General features: G+C 34.1%; 1 protein-coding gene across 1 annotated transcript in view; it reads right to left on the bottom strand.

Annotated features, from left to right (window-relative positions):
• Positions 1-25,314, bottom strand: part of SLC22A7 (solute carrier family 22 member 7) — a 387,518-nt gene that overhangs the window by 262,176 nt on the left and 100,028 nt on the right. Inside the window, exon 2 of the mRNA XM_053712778.1 lies at positions 24,206-24,309. Within this exon, the coding sequence (XP_053568753.1) occupies positions 24,206-24,309 (104 nt within the window). The remainder of the gene's footprint in view (positions 1-24,205; positions 24,310-25,314) is intronic.

The raw sequence follows: 25,314 nt of genomic DNA, 5'->3' as shown, positions 1-25,314 counted from the left end.
TGGCAGCTTTACACTTTTTTGCCACCGGTTCATTCCAAGCTGTGTCTAGCGTTATAATTGGCATCAGCCAGTCTGCTTTTTCGAGGCACCTAACCAAAGTCATTGATGCATTGATGGTGGTCTTTCCAAGGTACGTGTGCCTTCCATGACTCCTGAAGATTGGCAATCTGTGAAGTCTAACTTTTATAGAATTTCAGGAATGCCCAATGTCCTTGGAGTCATCGATTGCACACATGTGAGGAAGTTTACCGGAACCGTAAACAGTACCATACTCTCAACGTTCAGATGGTGTGTGACCATAACATGAAAATAATCAGTGTCCTTTCTAACTTCCCTGGATCCTGCCATGATTCGTATATCTTGCGTCAGTTTGGTTTATATCATAAGTTTGATGATGGAGAGATGCCTGAAGGATGGCTGTTAGGTAAATAAATGTATTTTTTAAGCTATGTAAAATAAGTGTAGTTGTATTTGAATTGTCACTTTCATTATGTTATTGAGCTTGATGATGATATATGTAACTCAATAACATACTTAATTGTCTTTAAATTTATCATCTTTATCATATTATAAATGTTAATCTTTAATTTTTTTATTTTTCATAGGGGACACTGGTTATTTCAGTAGAGATTGGTTATTCACACCATATAATAATTCTCGAAGATGTGAGTTTAAATTCAATGAGGCACACAGATCCACCTGAGGAATCATCGAGAGAGCTTTTGGATTGTTAAAAATGCGCTTTCGTTGTCTTGACCATTCAGGTGGTGTGATGCAGTATGCTCCAGAAAAGGTTGCAAAAATAATTCTGGTATGCTATATTCTTCAAGCATGGTAGAGACAGAGAAAGACAGGGGCTTATATAGCACTCTGAGTGCTATATAAGCCCCTGTCTTTCTCTGTCTCTCCCATGCTTGTATATATTTAAAGGGACAGCACCGGAATCTGGTAACAGATTCTTTTCCTTACTTTTTTCATAGTGTAGTGCCAGTTATTAACTCTTCTAGTACAATGCTGTATTCTTCATAACATAGCAATAAGAAGAGGATGTGAAATTGAGGATGCTAACAAAATCTCCTTTGAGTACTTTCCCGGAGGTCATCTGCAACAATGCACCAACAAGACAGGCCATTAATGCCAAAAATGATGTTGCCGAAAATTATTTTAATGATTGATTTCATGAATACAGTTTATTCGCTTGATTTATATTTTTATGTCATTAAAATATTTTTTTTTTAAATTGTGAATAAAAAGTTTTCTTTTTCATCAGAGAAATTGTGAGAGTGTGCATTTCTTTTTGTCTTTTTTTTTTATTTTACAATTGTATGTTATAGATAGAAATAATTGTATCAATATGACGCAGGTTTCAAAAAGTTATCCATAAAGGAACTGTCTGATGTTATCCAAAAAGATTATTTGAATAGATATCCGTAGATGATGAAAATATCAATATACACATATGTATTTAGTTTTTGAAGGATAACATAGAACACCAGTCTTATTTTTTCTAACATCGAAATTGATGTGAATGTAATCTAAAGGCTATAAATTCAAATTAGTAGCTATTATTTAAAAATTAAAAAAAAATTGACTTCTTTATTAGCCCATGCTGCTAATGTTTGTATATAACCATTAAAAATCAATATCAATACATTACATAAACGATTGATTAATAATCAAACTTTATTTTTCATTTCAAATATACAGATTAGATAATAACTATATAAACAAAAAACTAATAACGATCTATAATTACATGACTCTCTATACTACATTAAAAACTAACAAAAAATATGATATTGATAACTATATTGAACTTAGACTAACAATTCTACTGAAAACTTAAATTACATTTAACATTAATTATTATTCACATATTTTTGTTTTCATCAGATAAAAAAAAGCTAGACTTACAATAAATAGTACAACTTGAAAAATAATTTATGTAAATATTTCAAACATTTTACTAAAATATAATAATTTTTGTAGAAACACTAAATAACGCAAGATTTAGAAGCTTTATAGATGCAACACACCCATTTAGAAAGTTGCTATGCGACCAGGAAGGATGAAGAGACTAACACCATTCACATCTGGGGAAATTCTAGTGTATGTGATAGACTCCTCAGACACGGGGTGTCTGAGGAGTCATGCAAGATGAAAGGGACAATACTATATACGAAATGATACGCAGAATGTATCGTGTATCAAAAAATAAAAGGACCAGATGTTAATGTTTGAGATGCTACAGTGATATTAGACATCGAGAACCACAATATTGCCAATCCATTAGGAGCCTTCTAAGGGCATGTAAGTTTATTAAATTGTTTTTAGATTAATATTAGGTTGTGCGCTATTTAGATATCATTGTGCGCTTTCCTGTTTTGCTATACATGACTTTAGCATGAATATATTTCTTAAAGGGACACTAATCAACTATATTTTCTTTCACGATTTCGATAGAACATGGAATTGTTATCAACTTTATAATTAAATAAGATTAAAAAATGTTCATAGTTATCTTGATATCTTTATTTAAAAAGCAGTAATGTTATGCTTTGGAGCCTAACCCATGTTTGATTCATAAACTTGTTTAAGCTTGCTTATTGGTGGCAAAATCTAATCCTCCAATAAGAAATTGCTATGCATGATGCTGAAACTAAAATGTGCTTGTTTTTCAAAATTACATCCCTGCTTTTAAAAAAAAGAAATAGAAGTAAAAACAATAAAAAAATATTATTTTTTTAAATGATAAATTTGTTGAAACTGTCAGCATCGATATGAACCATGAAAGAATAATGTGAGTTTATCATTTTGATGTACATACGGGCTCTATTAACATTATTATTTATGGTTTTGTCATTTCTCATTTTTAAGAACTTCTAAAAACTATAAACATATCTAAGATCTACAATTTGAACAAACTAAGAAACAACGATGTCCGGATGAAACTTTTACTTACAAAATTTAAATTGAAACTAATTTTATTTATAAAACTATTTACAATACATTTTAAAAAATACAAAGTTAGGATTCATCCAGCATACATCAGCAATTATTAGACTTGGGCCTAGATTTGGAGTTTGGCGTTAGCCGTGAAAACCAGCGTTAGAGGCTCCTAACGCTGGTTTTAGGCTACCGCCGGTATTTGGAGTCGTGTAGGTAAGGGTCTAACGCTCACTTTTCAGCCGCGACTTTTCCATACCACAGATCCCCCTACGCCATTTGCGTATCCTATCTTTTCAATGGGATCTTTCTAACTCCGGTATTTAGAGTCGTTTCTGAAGTGAGCGTTAGAGCTCTAACGACAAAACTCCAGCCGCCGAAAAAAAGCAGGAGTTAAGAGCTTTCTGGGCTAACGCCGGTTCATAAAGCTCTTAACTACTGTACCCTAAAGTACACTAACACCCATAAACTACCTATGTACCCCTAAACCGAGGTCCCCCCACATCGCCGCAACTCGATAAAAATTTTTTAACCCCTAATCTGCCGACCGCCACCAACGTTATCCTTATGTACCCCTAATCTGCTGCCCCTAACACCGCCGACCCCTGTATTATATTTATTAACCCCTAACCTGCCCCCCTCAACGTCGCCGCCAGCTACTTACAATAATTAACCCCTAATCTGCCGACCGCAAAGCGCCGCCACCTACGTTATCCTTATGTACCCCTAATCTGCTGCCCCTAACACCGCCGACCCCTATATTATATTTATTAACCCCTAATCTGCCCCCCTCAACGTCGCCGACACCTGCCTACACTTATTAACCCCTAATCTGCCGAGCGGACCTGAGCGCTACTATAATAAAGTTATTAACCCCTAATCCGCCTCACTAACCCTATCATAAATAGTATTAACCCCTAATCTGCCCTCCCTAACATCGCCGACACCTAACTTCAATTATTAACCCCTAATCTGCCGACCGGAGCTCACCGCTATTCTAATAAATGTATTAACCCCTAAAGCTAAGTCTAACCCTAACACTAACACCCCCCTAAATTAAATATAATTTAAATCTAACGAAATTAATTAACTCTTATTAAATAAATTATTCCTATTTAAAGCTAAATACTTACCTGTAAAATAAACCCTAATATAGCTACAATATAAATTATAATTATATTATAGCTATTTTAGGATTAATATTTATTTTACAGGCAACTTTGTAATTATTTTAACTAGGTACAATAGCTATTAAATAGTTAAGAACTATTTAATAGTTACCTAGTTAAAATAATTACAAAATTACCTGTAAAATAAGTCCTAACCTAAGTTATAATTAAACCTAACACTACCCTATCAATAAATTAATTAAATAAAATACCTACAATTACCTACAATAAAACCTAACACTACACTATCAATAAATAAATTAAATACAATTTCTACAAATAACTACAATTACATAAACTAACTAAAGTACAAAAAATAAAAAAGAACTAAGTTACAAAAAATAAAAAAATATTTACAAACATAAGAAAAATATTACAATTTTAAACTAATTACACCTACTCTAAGCCCCCTAATAAAATAACAAAGACCCCCAAAATAAAAAAATGCCCTACCCTATTCTAAATTAATAAATTTAAAAGCTCTTTTACCTTACCAGCCCTGAACAGGGCCCTTTGCGGGGTATGCCCCAAGAAAATCAGCTCTTTTGCCTGTAAAAAAAAACATACAATACCCACCCCCCAACATTACAACCCACCACCCACATACCCCTAATCTAACCCAAACCCCCCTTAAATAAACCTAACACTAAGCCCCTGAAGATCTTCCTACCTTGTCTTCACCTCACCAGGTATCACCGATCCGTCCTGGCTCCAAAATCTTCATCCAACCCAAGCGGGGGCTGGCGATCCATCATCCGGTGCTGAAGAGGTCCAGAAGAGGCTCCAAAGTCTTCCTCCTATCCGGCAAGAAGAGGACATCCGGACCGGCAAACATCTTCATCCAAGCGGCATCTTCGATCTTCTTCCATCCGGTGCGGAGCGGGTCCATGTTGAAGCAGCCGACGCGGATCCATCCTCTTCTTCCGGCGTCTCCAGACGAATGACGGTTCCTTTAAGGGACGTCATCCAAGATGGCGTCCCTCGAATTCCGATTGGCTGATAGGATTCTATCAGCCAATCGGAATTAAGGTAGGAATATTCTGATTGGCTGATGGAATCAGCCAATCATAATCAAGTTCAATCCGATTGGCTGATCCAATCAGCCAATCAGATTGAGCTCGCATTCTATTGGCTGATTGGAACAGCCAATAGAATGCGAGCTCAATCGGAATTAAAGGAACCGTCATTTGTCGGGAGACGCTGGAAGAAGAGGATGGATCCGCGTCGGCTGCTTCAACATGGACCCGCTCCGCACCGGATGGAAGAAGATCGAAGATGCTGCTTGGATGAAGATGTTTGCCGGTCCGGATGTCCTCTTCTTGCTGGATAGGAGGAAGACTTTGGAGCCTCTTCTGGACCTCTTCAGCACCGGATGATGGATCGCCAGCCCCCGCTTGGGTTGGATGAAGATTTTGGAGCCAGGACGGATCGGTGATACCTGGTGAGGTGAAGACAAGGTAGGAAGATCTTCAGGGGCTTAGTGTTAGGTTTATTTAAGGGGGGTTTGGGTTAGATTAGGGGTATGTGGGTGGTGGGTTGTAATGTTGGGGGGTGGGTATTGTATGTTTTTTTTACAGGCAAAAGAGCTGATTTTCTTGGGGCATGCCCCGCAAAGGGCCCTGTTCAGGGCTGGTAAGGTAAAAGAGCTTTTAAATTTATTAATTTAGAATAGGGTAGGGCATTTTTTTATTTTGGGGGTCTTTGTTATTTTATTAGGGGGCTTAGAGTAGGTGTAATTAGTTTAATATTGTTGTAATATTTTTCTTATGTTTGTAAATATTTTTTTATTTTTTGTAACTTCGTTCTTTTTTATTTTTTGTACTTTAGTTAGTTTATTTCATTGTATTTATTTGTAGAAATTGTATTTAATGTATTTATTGATAGTGTAGTGTTAGGTTTTATTGTAGGTAATTGTAGGTATTTTATTTAATTAATTTATTGATAGGGTAGTGTTAGGTTTAATTATAACTTAGGTTAGGACTTATTTTACAGGTAATTTTGTAATTATTTTAACTAGGTAACTATTAAATAGTTCTTAACTATTTAATAGCTATTGTACCTAGTTAAAATAATTACAAAGTTGCCTGTAAAATAAATATTAATCCTAAAATAGCTATAATATAATTATAATTTATATTGTAGCTATATTAGGGTTTATTTTACAGGTAAGTATTTAGCTTTAAATAGGAATAATTTATTTAATAAGAGTTAATTAATTTCGTTAGATTTAAATTATATTTAACTTAGGGGGGTGTTAGTGTTAGGGTTAGACTTAGCTTTAGGGGTTAATACATTTATTAGAATAGCGGTGAGCTCCGGTCGGCAGATTAGGGGTTAATAATTGAAGTTAGGTGTCGGCGATGTTAGGGAGGGCAGATTAGGGGTTAATACTATTTATGATAGGGTTAGTGAGGCGGATTAGGGGTTAATAACTAATATAGTAGCGCTCAGGTCCGCTCGGCAGATTAGGGGTTAATAAGTGTAGGCAGGTGTCGGCGACGTTGAGGGGGGCAGATTAGGGGTTAATAAATATAATATAGGGGTCGGCGGTGTTAGGGGCAGCAGATTAGGGGTACATAAGGATAACGTAGGTGGCGGCGCTTTGCGGTCGGCAGATTAGGGGTTAATTATTGTAAGTAGCTGGCGGCGACGTTGTGGGGGGCAGGTTAGGGGTTAATAAATATAATATAGGGGTCGGCAGTGTTAGGGGCAGCAGATTAGGGGTACATAGGGATAATGTAAGTTGCGGCGGTTTACGGAGCGGAAGATTAGGGGTTAATAATAATATGCAGGGGTCAGTGATAGCGGGGGCGGCAGATTAGGGGTTAATAAGTGTAAGGTTAGGGGTGTTTAGACTCGGGGTACATGTTAGGGTGTTAGGTGCAGACTTAGGAAGTGTTTCCCCATAGGAAACAATGGGGCTGCGTTAGGAGCTGAACGCAGCTTTTTTGCAGGTGTTAGGTTTTTTTTTCAGCTCAAACAGCCCCATTGTTTCCTATGGGAGAATCGTGCACGAGCACGTTTTTGAGGCTGGCCGCGTCCGTAAGCAACTCTGGTATCGAGAGTTGCATTTGCGGTAAAAATGCTCTACGCTCCTTTTTTGGAGCCTAACGCAGCATTTTTTTGAACTCTCGATACCAGAGTTAATTTTATGGTGTGGCCAGAAAAAAGCCCGCGTAGCGTTAACAGCCCATCTACCGCCAAACTCCAAATCTAGGCCTTGATGATTGTTTAACACTTGTTCAATACAAATCACAATTCTACAATTTTGTTTATTTGTTACAGTTATGATATAAAAAGATTTTTTTTAAAATATCAGATTGTATTCTATTATTTAATAGATGTATTCTATTTTTATGTTTTATAAATAAATTAAAAAAATCTAAATCAAACATTTAAATAATAGAATATTTATTCTTGAACTTTATCAATTGGACATGTAAAATTACATGTTCCTTTTAAAAATAAAAACTTAAATAACAAAAATAGATTTAGTAATCTTGTTTTGTATATCTGTATTCACTATTTCAGATAAGAAGAAAGAAAATATTTGTGGTGCTCCTCCTCCACGTGATGTAAGGCCTATTGTAAATTTGACATCTCGCAGTGAGGCTAGATCCCTGCCCTTGCCACTGTCTTTGCTTGACAGAGAATTGTCTCCACAGAAAGGAGGTGTCAGACGCCTAACAATCGTACATACACCTCAAGGTACAAAAGGAACCATGAATTAAATATCTAAAGTTACAGAACTTATTACATAATAATGATTTAGATTTTTTTGGTAATAACAGAAACCAATAAAAGAGTGTTGAAAATTAAGAAAAACAGGTTCAGAAGAATATTGCAATTATCTTCTACAGAAGGTATTTTTCAAATATTTTGTAAAAAAAAAAATATTACAGTGATAATTTTTGAATTGTGTTATTCTGTAATCGTTCATAGATAGTGACAATGAGGAAAATAATACTCCTCAAAGGATGTCAGTAACTTCACCCTCAATGCAACTTGGTAAATGTTTGATATCGGTAAAATTACTCTATTAATAAAGATTATACTACAAACTAACAATCTATATATGTATTGAATTATAAATATATATTACAGATGCAAGTAGTGAGAAATACTCAACAAATATTTCTGATACTGATATTGACTTGGAAATATCTAAGGTTTCTAAATTTACACAGACAAGTTCAACTATGGAAAATACCTCCTCTAATCTAAATGGTAATAATTGATTGCTTACTGCTTTGCAACACCCTTTTTTTTTTTAAATTGTTTGACAATCCATAACTTTTTTTTAAAAAATTCTTATCTAGATTTCGTGGTTACAAGTTGCATCACAAGTACAATCCTCTGTTTGTGAATAAATTAAACAAATAATGGATTCTATAAAGAATTTAAATACCCAGGTTCAAAATCTCTACAAAACTTGTGTTATGGAAATCATCTAAGCAATTATCGAATTGTAATAAGTATTGATACTGTTTTATATATATATATATATATATATATATATATATTCTAAGATTTTTTTTGTGCGATCGAAATAGTTATTTAATTTGCACTTTGATGACATTACAATTGTCTTTTTTTAGGTTTAAAAGGTCAATTACAACCCAAAAATTACTGTAGTGGCCAGGAGGACCCTAAATGTTTTTTGTTTTTTTTCAAATGCTTTTTTGTTTCTTAATTTTTCTAATTCATGTTTTAATAAATGTTAATTTTGTTCAATATGATTTGTCTTTGTGTCACATTGTTTTAAAACCTTTAAATGATTTCAAGTCAATGGAAAACAAAATAGATAATAAATGAAATAAAAATAGAGAAACTTTAATAAACATATGTACAAATGACAATAATAATATATTTTATGATCAAAACAAATAAAAATAATAAGTTAAACCACTCAACTAGTCTAAAAAAAGTAACCTAATCAAGGCTAACTGCACTAATGGAACCTTTCACCTAGATTTAGAGTTCTGCGTTAGCCGTCAAAAGCAGCGTTAAGGGCTCCTAACGCTGCTTTTGGCCGTCCGCTGGTATTTAGAGTCAGGCAGGTACAGGTCTACCGCTCACTTCCATACCGCGATTCCAAGCTACCGCACATCCCCTTATGCCAATTGTGTATCCTATCTTTTCTATGGGATCTGCCTAACGCTGGTATTTGGAGTCTTGGGAGAAGTGAGCGGTAGACCCTATACCAACAAGACTCCAACCGCAAAAAAAAGTCAGTAGTTAAGAGCTTTATGGGCTAACGTGTGAATATAAAGCTCTTAACTTCTGTGCTCTAAAGTACACTAACACCCATAAACTACCTATGTACCCCTAAACCGAGGCCCCCCCACATCGCCGCCACTGTAATACATTTTTTTAACCCCTAATCTGCCGACCGGACACTGCTGCCGCCTACATTATCCCTATGAACCCCTAATCTGCTGCCCCTAACATCGCCGACCCCTATATTATATTTATTAACCCCTAATCTTCCCCCCCAATGTCGCCGCTACCTTACCTACACTTATTAACCCCTAATCTGCCGACCGGACCTCGCCGCCACTATAATAAATGTATTAACCCCTAAACCGCCGCACTCCCGCCTCGCAAACACTAGAATAAATTGTATTAACCCCTAATCTGCCCTCCCTAACATCGCCACCACCTACCTACAATTATTAACCCCTAATCTCCCGCCCGCACTGTCGCCGCTACTATAATAAAGTTATTAACCCCTAAACATAACTCTAACCCTAACACCCCCCTAACATAAATATAATTTATATTAAACGAAATAATATTCCTAAAATTAACTAAATTATTCCTATTTAAAACTAAATGCTTACCTATAAAAATAAACCCTAATATAGCTACAATATAATTAATAATTACATTGTAGCTATTTTAGGATTTATATTTATTTTACAGGCAACTTTGTATTTATTTTAACTAGGTACAATAGCTATTAAATAGTTAATAACTATTTAATAGCTACCTAGTTAAAATAAATACAAAATTACCTGTAAAATAAATCCTAACCTAAGTTACAAATACACCTAACACTACACTATCATTAAATTAATTAAATAAATTACCTAAAATTACATAAAATAAAATAAACTATTCTATAATACAAAAACAAATAAACACTAAATTACAAAAAATAAAAAAGAATTACAAGCAGTTTAAACTAATTACACCTAATCTAAGCCCCCTAATAAAATAAAAAAGCTCCCCAAAATAAAAAATTCCCTACTCTATTCTAAAATAGAAAAGTAATCAGCTCTTTTACCAGCCCTTAAAAGGGCTTTTTGCGGGGCCTTGCCCCAAAGTAATCAGCTCTTTTGCATGAAAATAAAAATACAATACCCCCCCAACATTACCACCCACATACCCCTGCTCTAACCCACCCAAACCCCCCTTAAAAAAACCTATCGCTAACCCCCTGAAGATCTCCCTACCTTGAGTTGTCTTCACTCAGCCGAGCCGAATTCTTCATCCAAGGTGCGCAGAGGAGGTCCATAATCCAGTAGAAGTCTTCATCCAAGTGGGGCAAGAAGAGGTCCTCCATCCGGTAAAAGTCTTCATCCAGGCGGCGTCTTCAATCTTCATCCATCTGGAGCGGAGCCATCTTCAAAGGAGCCGACGAGGAGCCATCCTCTTCTACCGACGGACTAACGACGAACGTCCCTTAAAGGAACCTTCATTCATCGTTAGTCCGTCGGTAGAAGAGGATGGCTCCGCGTCGGCTCCTTTGAAGATGGCTCCGCTCCGGATGGATGAAGATTGAAGACGCCGCCTGGATGAAGACTTCTACCGGATGGAGGACCTCTTCTTGCCCCGCTTGGATGAAGACTTCTACCGGATGATGGACCTCCTCTGCGCACCTTGGATGAAGAATTCGGCTCGGCTGAGTGAAGACGACAAAGTAGGGAGATCTTCAGGGGGTTAGCGATAGGTTTTTTTTAAGGGGGGTTTGGGTGGGTTAGAGTAGGGGTATGTGGGCGGTGTGTTGTAATGTTGGGGGGGTATTGTATTTTTATTTTCATGCAAAAGAGCTGATTACTTTGGGGCAAGGCCCCGCAAAGCCCTTTTAAGGGCTGGTAAAAGAGCTGATTACTTTTGTATTTTAGAATAGGGTACGGAATTTTTTATTTTGGGGGCTTTTTTCTTTTATTAGGGGGCTTAGATTAGGTGTAATTAGTTTAAACTGCTTGTAATTCTTTTTTATTTTTTTGTAATTTAGTGTTTGTTTGTTTTTGTATTATAGAATAGTTTATTTTATTGTATTTTATTTTATGTAATTGTAGGTAATTTATTTAATTAATTTAATGATAGTGTAGTGTTAGGTTTAATTGTAACTTAGGTTAGGATTTATTTTACAGGCAATTTTGTATTTATTTTAACTAAGTAGCTATTAAATAGTTAACTATTTAATAGCTATTGTACCTAGTTAAAATAAATTCAAAGTTGCCTGTAAAATAAATATAAATCCTCAAATAGCTACAATGTAATTATTAATTATATTGTAGCTATATTAGGGGTTTTTTTTATAGGTAAGTATTTAGTTTTAAATAGGGGTTAATACATTTATTATAGTGGCGGCGAGGTCCGGTCGGCAGATTAGTGGTTAATAAGTGTAGGTAAGGTAGCGGCAACATTTCGGGGGGCAGATTATGGGTTAATAAATATAATATAGGGGTCGGCGGTGTTAGGGGCAGCAGATTAGGGGTTCATAGGGATAATGTAGGTTGCGGCGGTGTCCGGAGCGGAAGATTAGGGGTTAATAATAATATGCAGGGGTCAGCGATAGCGGGGGGCGTCAGATTAGGGGTTAATAAGTGTAAGGTTAGGGGTGTTTAGACTCGGGGTTCATGTTAGGGTATTAGGTGCAGACTTAGAAAGTGTTTCCCCATAGGAAACAATGGGGCTGCGTTAGGAGCTGAACGCTGCTTTTTTGCAGGTGTTAGGTTTTTTTTCAGCCCAAACTGCCCTATTGTTTCCTATGGGGATATCGTGCACGAGCATGTTTTCCCAGCTTACCGCTACCGTAAGCAACGCTGGTATTGAGGGTTGAAGTGGAGCTAAGTTAGGCTCAACGCTCCCTTTTCTGAGCCTAACGCAGCCCCTCAGACAACTCTAAATACCAGCATTGTTGGAAGGGTGCGCTGGAAAAAAAAGCAGCGTTAGCTACGTGGGTCTTTACCGACAAAACTCAAAATCTAGGCGTGTGTCTCTTAGGATCTGGTGACTCTTGGTTCTGCTGTTTATCTCTTATTATATCTAACATAGAGTGCATTGTAGTTTGAGCCATCTGCATGTTATTTTCGGCTATTGCCAAGGCCCTGGTTATTTGTTGGTTCCTTTCTCTGTCCATTTCTCTTTGCCACTGAAAGATTTCACGGTCCAGTTCCAATCGTTGTTGGTTGCAGTTATCAAATCTTTCTAAATGTGCAGACAAAATATCCTGAACCTGTCTGCTCTATATCCTCTGGTAAGATTTATCATTTCATTTAGAGCAGCATCTTCCAAAGGTGCCGGCTCTTGGAGTATAGGTTGAGCAGGTGCAGGTTCAAAAGCTTCAATTTCCGGCTCTGCAACAACACCATGAGGTGGATTTGTATTGTCATCCTCATTAGAGGGGTTTGTTACAGGCTCATGAATAGCAAAATAATGATCTATAACCTCTGGACTATGTGCTCTAACAGGAACAAGATTCAGAATGACCTCTCTAGAAGAATCATCCTCCTCTTCGATATCTTAAATTAAAAAAACATAAAAATATAATTAGAAATATAGAAATCAAGCGATTAAAAGAAGACTAGCCAACATTATGTAACATCAGATTACGATTTGTTCCTACAGTAATGGTTAGGGGGGTAATGGTTAAACAGTTTGACTATACATAAGAAATTTATACAGTACTGTTGGCTGTAAAATGTCACTACTCTAGTCGTTATATCTAAATCATTTGCAGTTTGTGACAAGCTAGCCATCTCATCCTAAGATTTGATCATTGTCCTTGAGTGCAGTGATATTGTTTTTATATATAGCCATTGGCTTTTTGTTTTATGTTTGGATGAGTGCATATGTATGTATTCCACAAGCTGTGTATTAATGCAGTTTGTTGGTTTGTGTCAGGACAGCCATCAATGTGTGTATTCACGCAGTTATGTTAGTCTTTATTTTTTGGTTTAAATAAGAAGATTAAAGGCCTTCTTAATAAATAAGTGTGGTTTTGCATGTTTAAACTGTGTCAATACAAAATCACACTACATACAATAATATTGGATGGATGTAACATGAAACAGACTAAAGTGTACACTATATGAAGTACAGGGGCGTTTAATGTTAGTCTATCCATCTCACAGTCAGATGTGTGACTATCAAACTATATACATTACAAAAAATTTAAAAATGTTTGGCTACTTTATACCGAAATCAGGTTTTTTATCATCCTATATTTACTTTCCAAAAATTACTTACCATCAAAAAGTGGTGCAGAATCTGTCACCATAGCTCAGAATAGACGTCCAACATCCGCTGGAAAAAAATAAATATATATTAAAGATTAATATTTAATTTCAATTTAAATATTTAAAAGTGTGTATATATAAGTGGATTCAAACAATATACCTGAGCTTCTTCCAACCGCTGTGTCCGGTGTACTTCTCCTTACATCTGGAAGGGCATCAGCAGACGATAGGCTGTGGCTTGTATTTGTTGTGGAGCGTATATATTGCCCATGTTGTGGTGGTTGTCTAATATTCACATTTTCAATTTGATGTGATGTCGACGGACGTGTTTCCTGTACTATAGAGGTAGATGGGGTATTGACACATGCAGAAGTCAATGATTGAACAGAACCACCTATGAAATAGCAAATAAAGATTTCAATGAACACATTACATAACATATTACATATCTGTCCAGTATGTATCTTTATTGAGGCACATGAAAACCGCCAATGGATGTGTAAATATGCACCAATATAACATCATAACATTTTTTAAATTTAAAAGAGATAAATAAATAAAACCCAATTTGTGTAACTCATGATTGCTATCTCATATTCAAATTAAACCGATTATGTTTTTTTTATTGTATTATTTAATTTCAATAATCATCTTGGTATCATTGAAAAAAAGAAGCACCAAGTCCATAATGGATTACAATTGAAATCACGGGTGAGCCAGTGACAGTATAAGTTGAAATGTATACACCAATCAACAGATAGAACCTATGTTCTATGTAAGCTTGCCTTGATAAACGTTAAAGATAAACAGAGAAGTAATAAAATGACATAATCGAATGTAATGTTTTTATTTTTTATAATGCTATTGCATATATGAGTGAGGAAACCTACATTTTTTGGTTTTCATTTAGCTATAGCTCTAATTGAAATGATAAATGGATTTAGCATTGGTGTGATTAAAGGGACACTAAACACAATTTTTTTTCTTTCATGATTCAGATTTTAAGCAACTTTCTAATTTACTCGTATTATCAATTTTTATTCCTTCTCTTGCTATGTTTCTTTAAAAAGCAAGAATAGGATGCATAGGAGCCTGCCCAATTTTTGTGGAGAACCTGGGTTATGCTTGCTTATTGGTGGTTAAATGTTGACCTCCAATAAGCAACCGATATCCATGGTGATGAACCTAAAATGTGCTGACTGCTAAGATTTTCATTCCGGCTTTTTAAATAAAGATAGAAAGAGAAGGAAGAAAAATTGATAATACGAGTAAAGAGCACATTAAAAAACGGTTAATAATGTTTTTATGTGTTTAGACACATTTTTGGTGCAGACAATTAAACAATATAAATATTAGTTTGGACATTAATTTATAATTACCTCGAATATCGCTATCACAGTCATCGGTTATGCCCTCAATGACCTCCGTGCCAAGCCTCTGTCAAAGTCAGTCAAATCTGCGACATAAGGTTGTCCGCCTCCAGTACCACGTGCATATTGCTTTTCTTTGGCAATTTTGGATTTAGTTTGACGCTTGATATCATTGAACCTTTCTCTGCAGGATTCAATATCTTTTTTCGTTGGTCCTTGAGCACTCACCGCGTCACTAATTTTCTCCTAAATAAACTTCTTACGGGCACCGGGGGTTTGCTTGACCCAACTACCATAAATATTATCATAGTATTCGAGAACTAGATCAACAAGTACAACATTCTGTTGATGCGAGAAGTTAGGGGTGCGAGTTTACTTGGAAGTAGCTGAATCTCTGGAGCAAGCCATCTTCTCAAAGTAAATACCGAAAAGTAAATAAACAATATTCTAAGGTTTCTGTTAAATGCACATTCTTATACATGTCAGCAGCTTAACGTTGCCGCTTGTATGACAATTATGACACCTAGATGGTCACAAGGGTTAAGAACTAAACCAATTAGACCGTAGACTGCTTAGTAACTTTGTTCTTTAGCATCAGGCGAAGCTTCAACGTTATCAATAATCCAATTGTCTTCGAGACAGATTAGACGCAACATTTTATGGCTTGGTTTTTAGTACATTCATGTAACAAAGTTCTATCCGCAAGGTGCGAATGCCGGCGGGTTAATTCGATACGGTTTGTGCAAAATTTTTTACGCCTTAGTACATGGCGCCCATTGTGTGCACAAACAAGTATTATCTTTTTTCGAGGTATTGGAAATCCTCGTATCTTGTTTGTTTGCTGTGCTTCCATTTTGTGCTGATCTTTGTCTTATTTTTTACTGTGCTTTATTTTGCAACTGTCTCAGGGCTTCTGTCACAAAATCCTCTTTATTGAGAACTACCAAAGAACCGCCCTTGTCCGCGGCTCGAATTACCAACTCCTGGTTCTCACTAAGGTTCTTATATATATATATTTTGACTGCTTTCAAGTCCATATTAGGGGTGGCCAATATCACACTTACAGTATATTGTTTCTAAATGGCCAACAACGAATATTAATATAAAAAAGTACTGGGGGGCAGGTTATGATACTATGGACTAATTTATATGTTTTTATAGGAACAGGTGATGATTTAATTTTTAGGGAATAGGTCAATTGTTTGCACCAATAGGAGTGTGGGAGTTGGTTAGTGCTTTTACATGTTTAGCCAATAGAATTGAGTTAAAGTGTATTTAATGTGTAAGGTTAGACTTGAGCGCTAACTTGGATTACAGCGAGAGACGAAACATGTCAGCGGTTCAACTCTAACCCATTTTTACCTCCTGTATCGCTGAGTTTTAAGAAGCTGAGAGCTTGAAATAAAGGTTATGTTTTATTTACTCCAGTGCTCCCCTGTTGTATTTTTACAGTGCTTTTTAAGGAGCTATCTGGGAGTTAGCACTGAGCTTGTTTAACTTCTAGCCTTTGGACCAAGGTGTTCTTCCCCCTGATTGGAGCAGAGCTTTGACTCTGAATTTGGTGCCGGTCAGATCCTGATGATGTCACCCGCTTTCTGAATCCACAGGAGCGGCAAGGAGAATGCCTGAGGTGGCAGGGTTCTGAGAACAGTCTGAGCCCTATGCAAGGAACATGAAGAATCGGAAGAAGTATTTTTCTCAAGTCTGCCCAGGTGAGCGATCCTTGTGTGGGATAATATTTTGCTGTTTACGTATTTGTTCTTTGTACAGGGAGTGATGTGAGGGCTATTTTGTACAATGCCTTAATTCTAATGGGGGACATCACACACTGAATGATTTCATTTGACTTTAGGATTATACGCTTGTATCGTTTGTTTGTTCAACCTTTATATGTGTATATATGTCTTTAAATAAACCTTTATATGTGTATAAATATGTGTAAATAAACCTTTATATGTGTATATATGTCTGTAAATAAATCTTTATATGTGTATATATGTCTGTAAATAAATCTTTATATGTGTATATATGTCTGTAAATAAACCTTTATATGTGTATATATGTCTGTAAATAAATCTTTATATGTGTATATATGTCTGTAAATAAATCTTTATATGTGTATATATGTCTGTAAATAAACCTTTATATGTATATATATGTCTGTAAATAAATCTTTATATGTGTATATATGTCTGTAAATAAACCTTTATATGTGTATATATGTCTGTAAATAAATCTTTATATGTGTATATATGTCTGTAAATAAATCTTTATATGTGTATATATGTCTGTAAATAAATCTTTACATGCGTATATATATATGTCTGTAAATAAATCTTTATATGTGTATATATGTCTGTAAATAAATCTTTATATGTGTATATATGTATGTGTATATATGTCTGTAAATAAATCTTTACATGCGTATATATATATGTCTGTAAATAAATCTTTATATGTGTATATATGTCTGTAAATAAATCTTTATATGTGTATATATGTCTGTAAATAAACCTTTATATGTGTATATATGTCTGTAAATAAATTTTTATATGTGTATATATGTCTGTAAATAAACCTTTATATGTGTATATATGTCTGTAAATAAACCTTTATATGCGTATATATGTCTGTAAATAAATCTTTATATGTGTATATATGTCTGTAAATAAACCTTTATATGTATATATATGTCTGTAAATAAACCTTTATATGTGTAAATAAACCTTTATATGTGTATATATGTCTGTAAATAAATCTTTATATGTGTATATATGTCTGTAAATAAACCTTTATATGTATATATATGTCTGTAAATAAACCTTTATATGTGTAAATAAACCTTTATATGTGTATATATGTCTGTAAATAAATCTTTATATGTGTATATATGTCTGTAAATAAATCTTTATATGTGTATATATGTCTGTAAATAAACCTTTATATGTGTATATATGTCTGTAAATAAACCTTTATATGTATATATATGTCTGTAAATAAATCTTTATATGTGTATATATGTCTGTAAATAAACCTTTATATGTGTATATATGTCTGTAAATAAACCTTTATATGTGTATATATGTCTGTAAATAAACCTTTATATGTGTATATGTCTGTAAATAAACCTTTATATGTATATATGTCTGTAAATAAACCTTTATATGTGTATATATATGTCTGTAAATAAACCTTTATATGTGTATAAATGTCTGTAAATAAACCTTTATATGTGTATATATGTCTGTAAATAAATCTTTATATGTGTATATATGTCTGTAAATAAATCTTTATATGTGTATATATGTCTGTAAATAAACCTTTATATGTGTATATATGTCTGTAAATAAACCTTTATATGTGTATATATGTCTGTAAATAAACCTTTATATGTGTATATATGTCTGTAAATAAACCTTTATATGTGTATATATGTCTGTAAATAAACCTTTATATGTGTATATATGTCTGTAAATAAACCTTTATATGTGTATATATGTCTGTAAATAAACCTTTATATGTGTATATATGTCTGTAAATAAACCTTTATATGTATATATATGTCTGTAAATAAATCTTTATATGTGTATATATGTCTGTAACTAAACCTTTATATGTGTATATATGTCTGTAAATAAATCTTTATATGCGTATATATGTCTGTAAATAAACCTTTATATGCGTATATATGTCTGTAAATAAACCTTTATATGCGTATATATGTCTGTAAATAAACCTTTATATGTGTATATATGTCTGTAAATAAACCTTTATATGTGTATATATGTCTGTAAATAAACCTTTATATGCGTATATATGTCTGTAAATAAACCTTTATATGCGTATATATGTCTGTAAATAAATCTTTATATGCGTATATATGTCTGTAAATAAACCTTCATATGCGTATATGTCTGTAAATAAATCTTTATATGCGTATATATGTCTGTAAATAAATCTTTATATGCGTATATATGTCTGTAAATAAACCTTTATATGTGTATATATGTCTGTAAATAAACCTTTATATGTGTATATATGTCCGTAAATAAACCTTTATATGCGTATATATGTCTGTAAATAAACCTTTATATGCGTATATATGTCTGTAAATAAACCTTTATATGCGTATATATGTCTGGAAATAAACCTTTATATGTGTATATATGTCTGTAAATAAATCTTTATATGTGTATATATGTCTGTAAATAAATCTTTATATGTGTATATATGTCTGTAAATAAACCTTTATATGCGTATATATGTCTGTAAATAAACCTTTATATGCGTATATATGTCTGTAAATAAACCTTTATATGCGTATATATGTCTGTAAATAAATCTTTATATGCGTATATATGTCTGTAAATAAATCTTTATATGCGTACATATGTCTGTAAATAAACCTTTATATGCGTATATATGTCTGTAAATAAACCTTTATATGCGTATATATGTCTGTAAATAAATCTTTATATGCGTATATATATGTCTGTAAATAAATCATTATATGCGTGTATATATGTCTGTAAATAAATCTTTATATGCGTATATATGTCTGTAAATAAACCTTTATATGCGTATATATGTCTGTAAATAAACCTTTATATGCGTATATATGTCTGTAAATAAACCTTTATATGTGTATATATGTCTGTAAATAAATCTTTATATGTGTATATATGTCTGTAAATAAACCTTTATATGCGTATATATGTCTGTAAATAAATCTTTATATGTGTATATATGTCTGTAAATAAACCTTTACAGGGAGTGCAGAATTATTAGGCAAGTTGTATTTTTGAGGATTCATTTTATTATTGAACAACAACCATGTTCTCAATGAACCCAAAAAACTCATTAATATCAAAGCTGAATATTTTTGGAAGTAGTTTTTAGTTTGTTTTTAGTTTTAGCTATTTTAGGGGGATATCTGTGTGTGCAGGTGACTATTACTGTGCATAATTATTAGGCAACTTAACAAAAAACAAATATATACCCATTTCAATTATTTATTTTTACCAGTGAAACCAATATAACATCTCAACATTCACAAATATACATTTCTGACATTCAAAAACAAAACAAAAACAAATCAGTGACCAATATAGCCACCTTTCTTTGCAAGGACACTCAAAAGCCTGCCATCCATGGATTCTGTCAGTGTTTTGATCTGTTCACCATCAACATTACGTGCAGCAGCAACCACAGCCTCCCAGACACTGTTCAGAGAGGTGTACTGTTTTCCCTCCTTGTAAATCTCACATTTGATGATGGACCACAGGTTCTCAATGGGGCTCAGATCAGGTGAACAAGGAGGCCATGTCATTAGATTTTCTTCTTTTATACGCTTTCTTGCCAGCCACGCTGTGGAGTACTTGGACGCGTGTGATGGAGCATTGTCCTGCATGAAAATCATGTTTTTCTTGAAGGATGCAGACTTCTTCCTGTACCACTGCTTGAAGAAGGTGTCTTCCAGAAACTGGCAGTAGGACTGGGAGTTGAGCTTGACTCCATCCTCAACCCGAAAAGGCCCCACAAGCTCATCTTTGATGATACCAGCCCAAACCAGTACTCCACCTCCACCTTGCTGACGTCTGAGTCGGACTAGAGCTCTCTGCCCTTTACCAATCCAGCCACGGGCCCATCCATCTGGCCAATCAAACTCACCCTCATTTCATCAGTCCATAAAACCTTAGAAAAATCAGTCTTGAGATATTTCTTGGCCCAGTCTTGACGTTTCAGCTTGTGTGTCTTGTTCAGTGGTGGTCGTCTTTCAGCCTTTCTTACCTTGTCCATGTCTCTGAGTATTGCACACCTTGTGCTTTTGGGCACTCCAGTGATGTTGCAGCTCTGAAATATGGCCAAACTGGTGGCAAGTGGCATCTTGGCAGCTGCACGCTTGACTTTTCTCAGTTCATGGGCAGTTATTTTGCGCCTTGGTTTTTCCACACGCTTCTTGCGACCCTGTTGACTATTTTGAATGAAACGCTTGATTGTTCGATGATCACGCTTCAGAAGCTTTGCAATTTTAAGAGTGCTGCATCCCTCTGCAAGATATCTCACTATTTTTGACTTTTCTGAGCCTGTCAAGTCCTTCTTTTGACCCATTTTGCCAAAGGAAAGGAAGTTGCCTAATAATTATGCACACCTGATATAGGGTGTTGATGTCATTAGACCACACCCCTTCTCATTACAGAGATGCACATCACATAATATGCTTAATTGGTAGTAGGCTTTCGAGCCTATACAGCTTGGAGTAAGACAACATGCATAAAGAGGATGATGTGGTCAAAATACTCATTTGCCTAATAATTCTGCACTCCCTGTATATGTGTATATATGTCTGTAAATAAATCTTTATATGTGTATATATGTCTGTAAATAAACCTTTATATGTGTATATATGTCTGTAAATAAACCTTTATATGTGTATATATGTCTGTAAATAAACCTTTATATGTGTATATATGTCTGTAAATAAACCTTTATATGTGTATATATGTCTGTAAATAAACCTTTATATGCGTATATATGTCTGTAAATAAACCTTTATATGTGTATATATGTCTGTAAATAAACCTTTATATGTATATATATGTCTGTAAATAAATATTTATATGTGTATATATGTCTGTAAATAAACCTTTATATGTGTATATATGTCTGTAAATAAACCTTTATATGTGTATATATGTCTGTAAATAAACCTTTATATGTGTATATATGTCTGTAAATAAACCTTTATATGTGTATATATGTCTGTAAATAAACCTTTATATGCGTATATATGTCTGTAAATAAACCTTTATATGTGTATATATGTCTGTAAATAAATATTTATATGTGTATATATGTCTGTAAATAAAACCTTTATATGTGTATATATGTCTGTAAATAAACCTTTATATGTGTATATATGTCTGTAAATAAATCTTTATATGTGTATATATGTTTGTAAATAAATCTTTATATGTGTATATATGTCTGTAAATAAACCTTTATATGTGTATATATGTCTGTAAATAAACCTTTATATGTGTATATATGTCTGTAAATAAACCTTTATATGTGTATATATGTCTGTAAATAAATCTTTATATGCGTATATATGTCTGTAAATAAACCTTTATATGCGTATATATGTCTGTAAATAAACCTTTATATGCGTATATATGTCTGTAAATAAACCTTTATATGTGTATATATGTCTGTAAATAAACCTTTATATGTGTATATATGTAAATAAACCTTTATATGTGTATATGTCTGTAAATAAATCTTTATATGTGTATATATGTCTGTAAATAAATCTTTATATGTGTATATATGTCTGTAAATAAATCTTTATATGTGTATATATGTCTGTAAATAAACCTTTATATGCGTATATATGTCTGTAAATAAACCTTTATATGCGTATATGTCTGTAAATAAATCTTTATATGTGTATATATGTCTGTAAATAAATCTTTATATGTGTATATATGTCTGTAAATAAATCTTTATATGTGTATATATGTCTGTAAATAAACCTTTATATGTGTATATATGTCTGTAAATAAACCTTTATATGTGTATATGTCTGTAAATAAATCTTTATATGCGTATATATGTCTGTAAATAAACCTTTATATGCGTATATATGTCTGTAAATAAACCTTTATATGTGTATATATGTCTGTAAATAAACCTTTATATGTGTATATATGTCTGTAAATAAACCTTTTTATGTGTATATATGTCTGTAAATAAACCTTTATATGTGTATATATGTCTGTAAATAAATCTTTATATGTGTATATATGTCTGTAAATAAACCTTTATATGTGTATATATGTCTGTAAATAAACCTTTATATGTGTATATATGTCTGTAAATAAACCTTTATATGTGTATATATGTCTGTAAATAAACCTTTATATGTGTATATATGTCTGTAAATAAACCTTTATATGTGTATATATGTCTGTAAATAAACCTTTATATGCGTATATATGTCTGTAAATAAACCTTTATATGCGTATATATGTCTGTAAATAAATCTTTATATGCGTATATATGTCTGTAAATAAATCTTTATATGCGTATATATGTCTGTAAATAAATCTTTATATGCGTATATATGTCTGTAAATAAATCTTTATATGCGTATATATGTCTGTAAATAAATCTTTATATGCGTATATATGTCTGTAAATAAACCTTTATATGCGTATATATGTCTGTAAATAAACCTTTATATGCGTATATATGTCTGTAAATAAACCTTTATATGCGTATATATGTCTGTAAATAAATCTTTATATGTGTATATATGTCTGTAAATAAATCTTTATATGCGTATATATGTTTGTAAATAAATCTTTATATGCGTATATATGTCTGTAAATAAACCTTTATATGTGTATATATGTCTGTAAATAAACCTTTATATGTGTATATATATGTCTGTAAATAAATGTTTATATGTGTATAAATGTCTGTAAATAAACCTTTATATGTGTATATATGTCTGTAAATAAATCTTTACACATGCAAATACATATGTACACACATCTTTATGTATATGTAGGTATTTCTATGTTAAAGCCCTTTGCAGCCTTTTATTTCCTAACATCTGAGACTTCACTTCATATCTTTGAGCCTTTATAACTTTTTTTGTGCATTTCTTTTATATATATATTTATCAGATAGTGTTAGAGTTATGAAACAGTTAACCAGAGCTTTGAGGACGCGCTATTCTAACGTGCATTTATTTTCAATTTATAATACAAGTGATACATCCGACACACCAGCGATAACCCTTTTTGATTGTGTGTAACTGTTTGCACAACACTCTAATCTGGTCATAAGGGAGTCACTATTTGTGTATTGTATATGGGGGGTAGGACAGACACCCTTATCTCTCATCGGTCCTCAGGAATGTTCTGCAGCCAATAGGAGCCCGTCACTAAGGAGTGGGTCTGGCAACAAGGAAGTCTGTGATTCAGCCATTAATGACTCCCTGGGTTGACACACACAGTAGTATGGAGCTTGGTTATTGTCTCTAAAAGAAGCAAGTCCCTTTAACTAACTAGCTGTGCTGAACAAGACAGTGTATTATTTTTTCGCATTAGGATTAATTAAATTGGGTTTTATTTTTAATCTGTAAAATTTTGGGTTCAAGTGTTTTTCAATCCTTCGTTTTGATTTTTTTTAATTAAATATAATTTTCGGGGTGGTGCTGTCATACATGTACACTCACCTGTCTGACAGATATCCACTGATGATTGAACCCACGGTCAGACCGATGAAAAAGAAAGTGGCAGATGCTTGGTTTAGTCCCTTCTTCTCGCATACCAAGTCCCACTGCAAGAAAAAGTGACATTTTGTTCTCTGTATAAAACTACTTGTGTATTATATATTATACATATAACTAATTCCTTAGTCCATACTCTTATTCTCTCAAATCTAAACTTTACTTTTCCCCTAAAACCACTGGGCTAGCACAAGTAAAATGTGTTATTAGGGAGTTTAGGGTTGGTAAAGTAAGGAGAGAGGAGATGCTGGTTCCTCACAGGCAGGCCCATCTAGACAAGAGAGGAGAAGCTGGTTCCTCACAGGCAGGCCCATCTAGACAAGAGAGGAGAAGCTGGTTCCTCACAGGCAGGCCCATCTAGACAAGAGAGGAGAAGCTGGTTCCTCACAGGCAGGCCCATCTAGACAAGAGAGGAGAAGCTGGTTCCTCACAGGCAGGCCCATCTAGACAAGAGAGGAGAAGCTGGTTCCTCACAGGCAGCCCCATCTAGACAAGAGAGGAGAAGCTGGCTCCTCACAGGCAGGCCCATCTAGACAAGAGAGGAGAAGCTGGCTCCTCACAGGCAAGCCCATCTAGACAAGAGAGGAGAAGCTGGTTCCTCACAGGCAGGCCCATCTAGACAAGAGAGGAGAAGCTGGTTCCTCACAGGCAGGCCCATGTAGACAAGAGAGGAGAATCTGGTTCCTCACAGGCAGGCCCATCTAGACAAGAGAGGATATGCTGGTTCCTCACAGGCAGGCCCATCTAGACAAGAGAGGAGAAGCTGGTTCCTCACAGGCAGGCCCATCTAGACAAGAGAGGAGAAGCTGGTTCCTCACAGGCAGGCCCATCTAGACAAGAGAGGAGAAGCTGGTTCCTCACAGGCAGGCCCATCTAGACAACAGAGGAGACACTGGTTCCTCACAGGCAGGCCCATCTAGACAAGAGAAATGTGGTCTATTAACACTATAAATTACTGCTTTCCTGAATGTCAGTGCACTGTGCTCATTATGCTGCTGAGTGGTCTAGCAGGTGAAATTCCAGGCTCATTTCACCTGTCTTCTCTAGCCGATCGC

This window comes from Bombina bombina, chromosome 4 (genome assembly GCF_027579735.1).
Source record: "Bombina bombina isolate aBomBom1 chromosome 4, aBomBom1.pri, whole genome shotgun sequence".
Lineage (NCBI taxonomy): Eukaryota > Metazoa > Chordata > Amphibia > Anura > Bombinatoridae > Bombina > Bombina bombina.
Note: the sequence above shows the minus strand (reverse complement) of the source record. Positions and strands in the feature narration are given on the sequence as shown.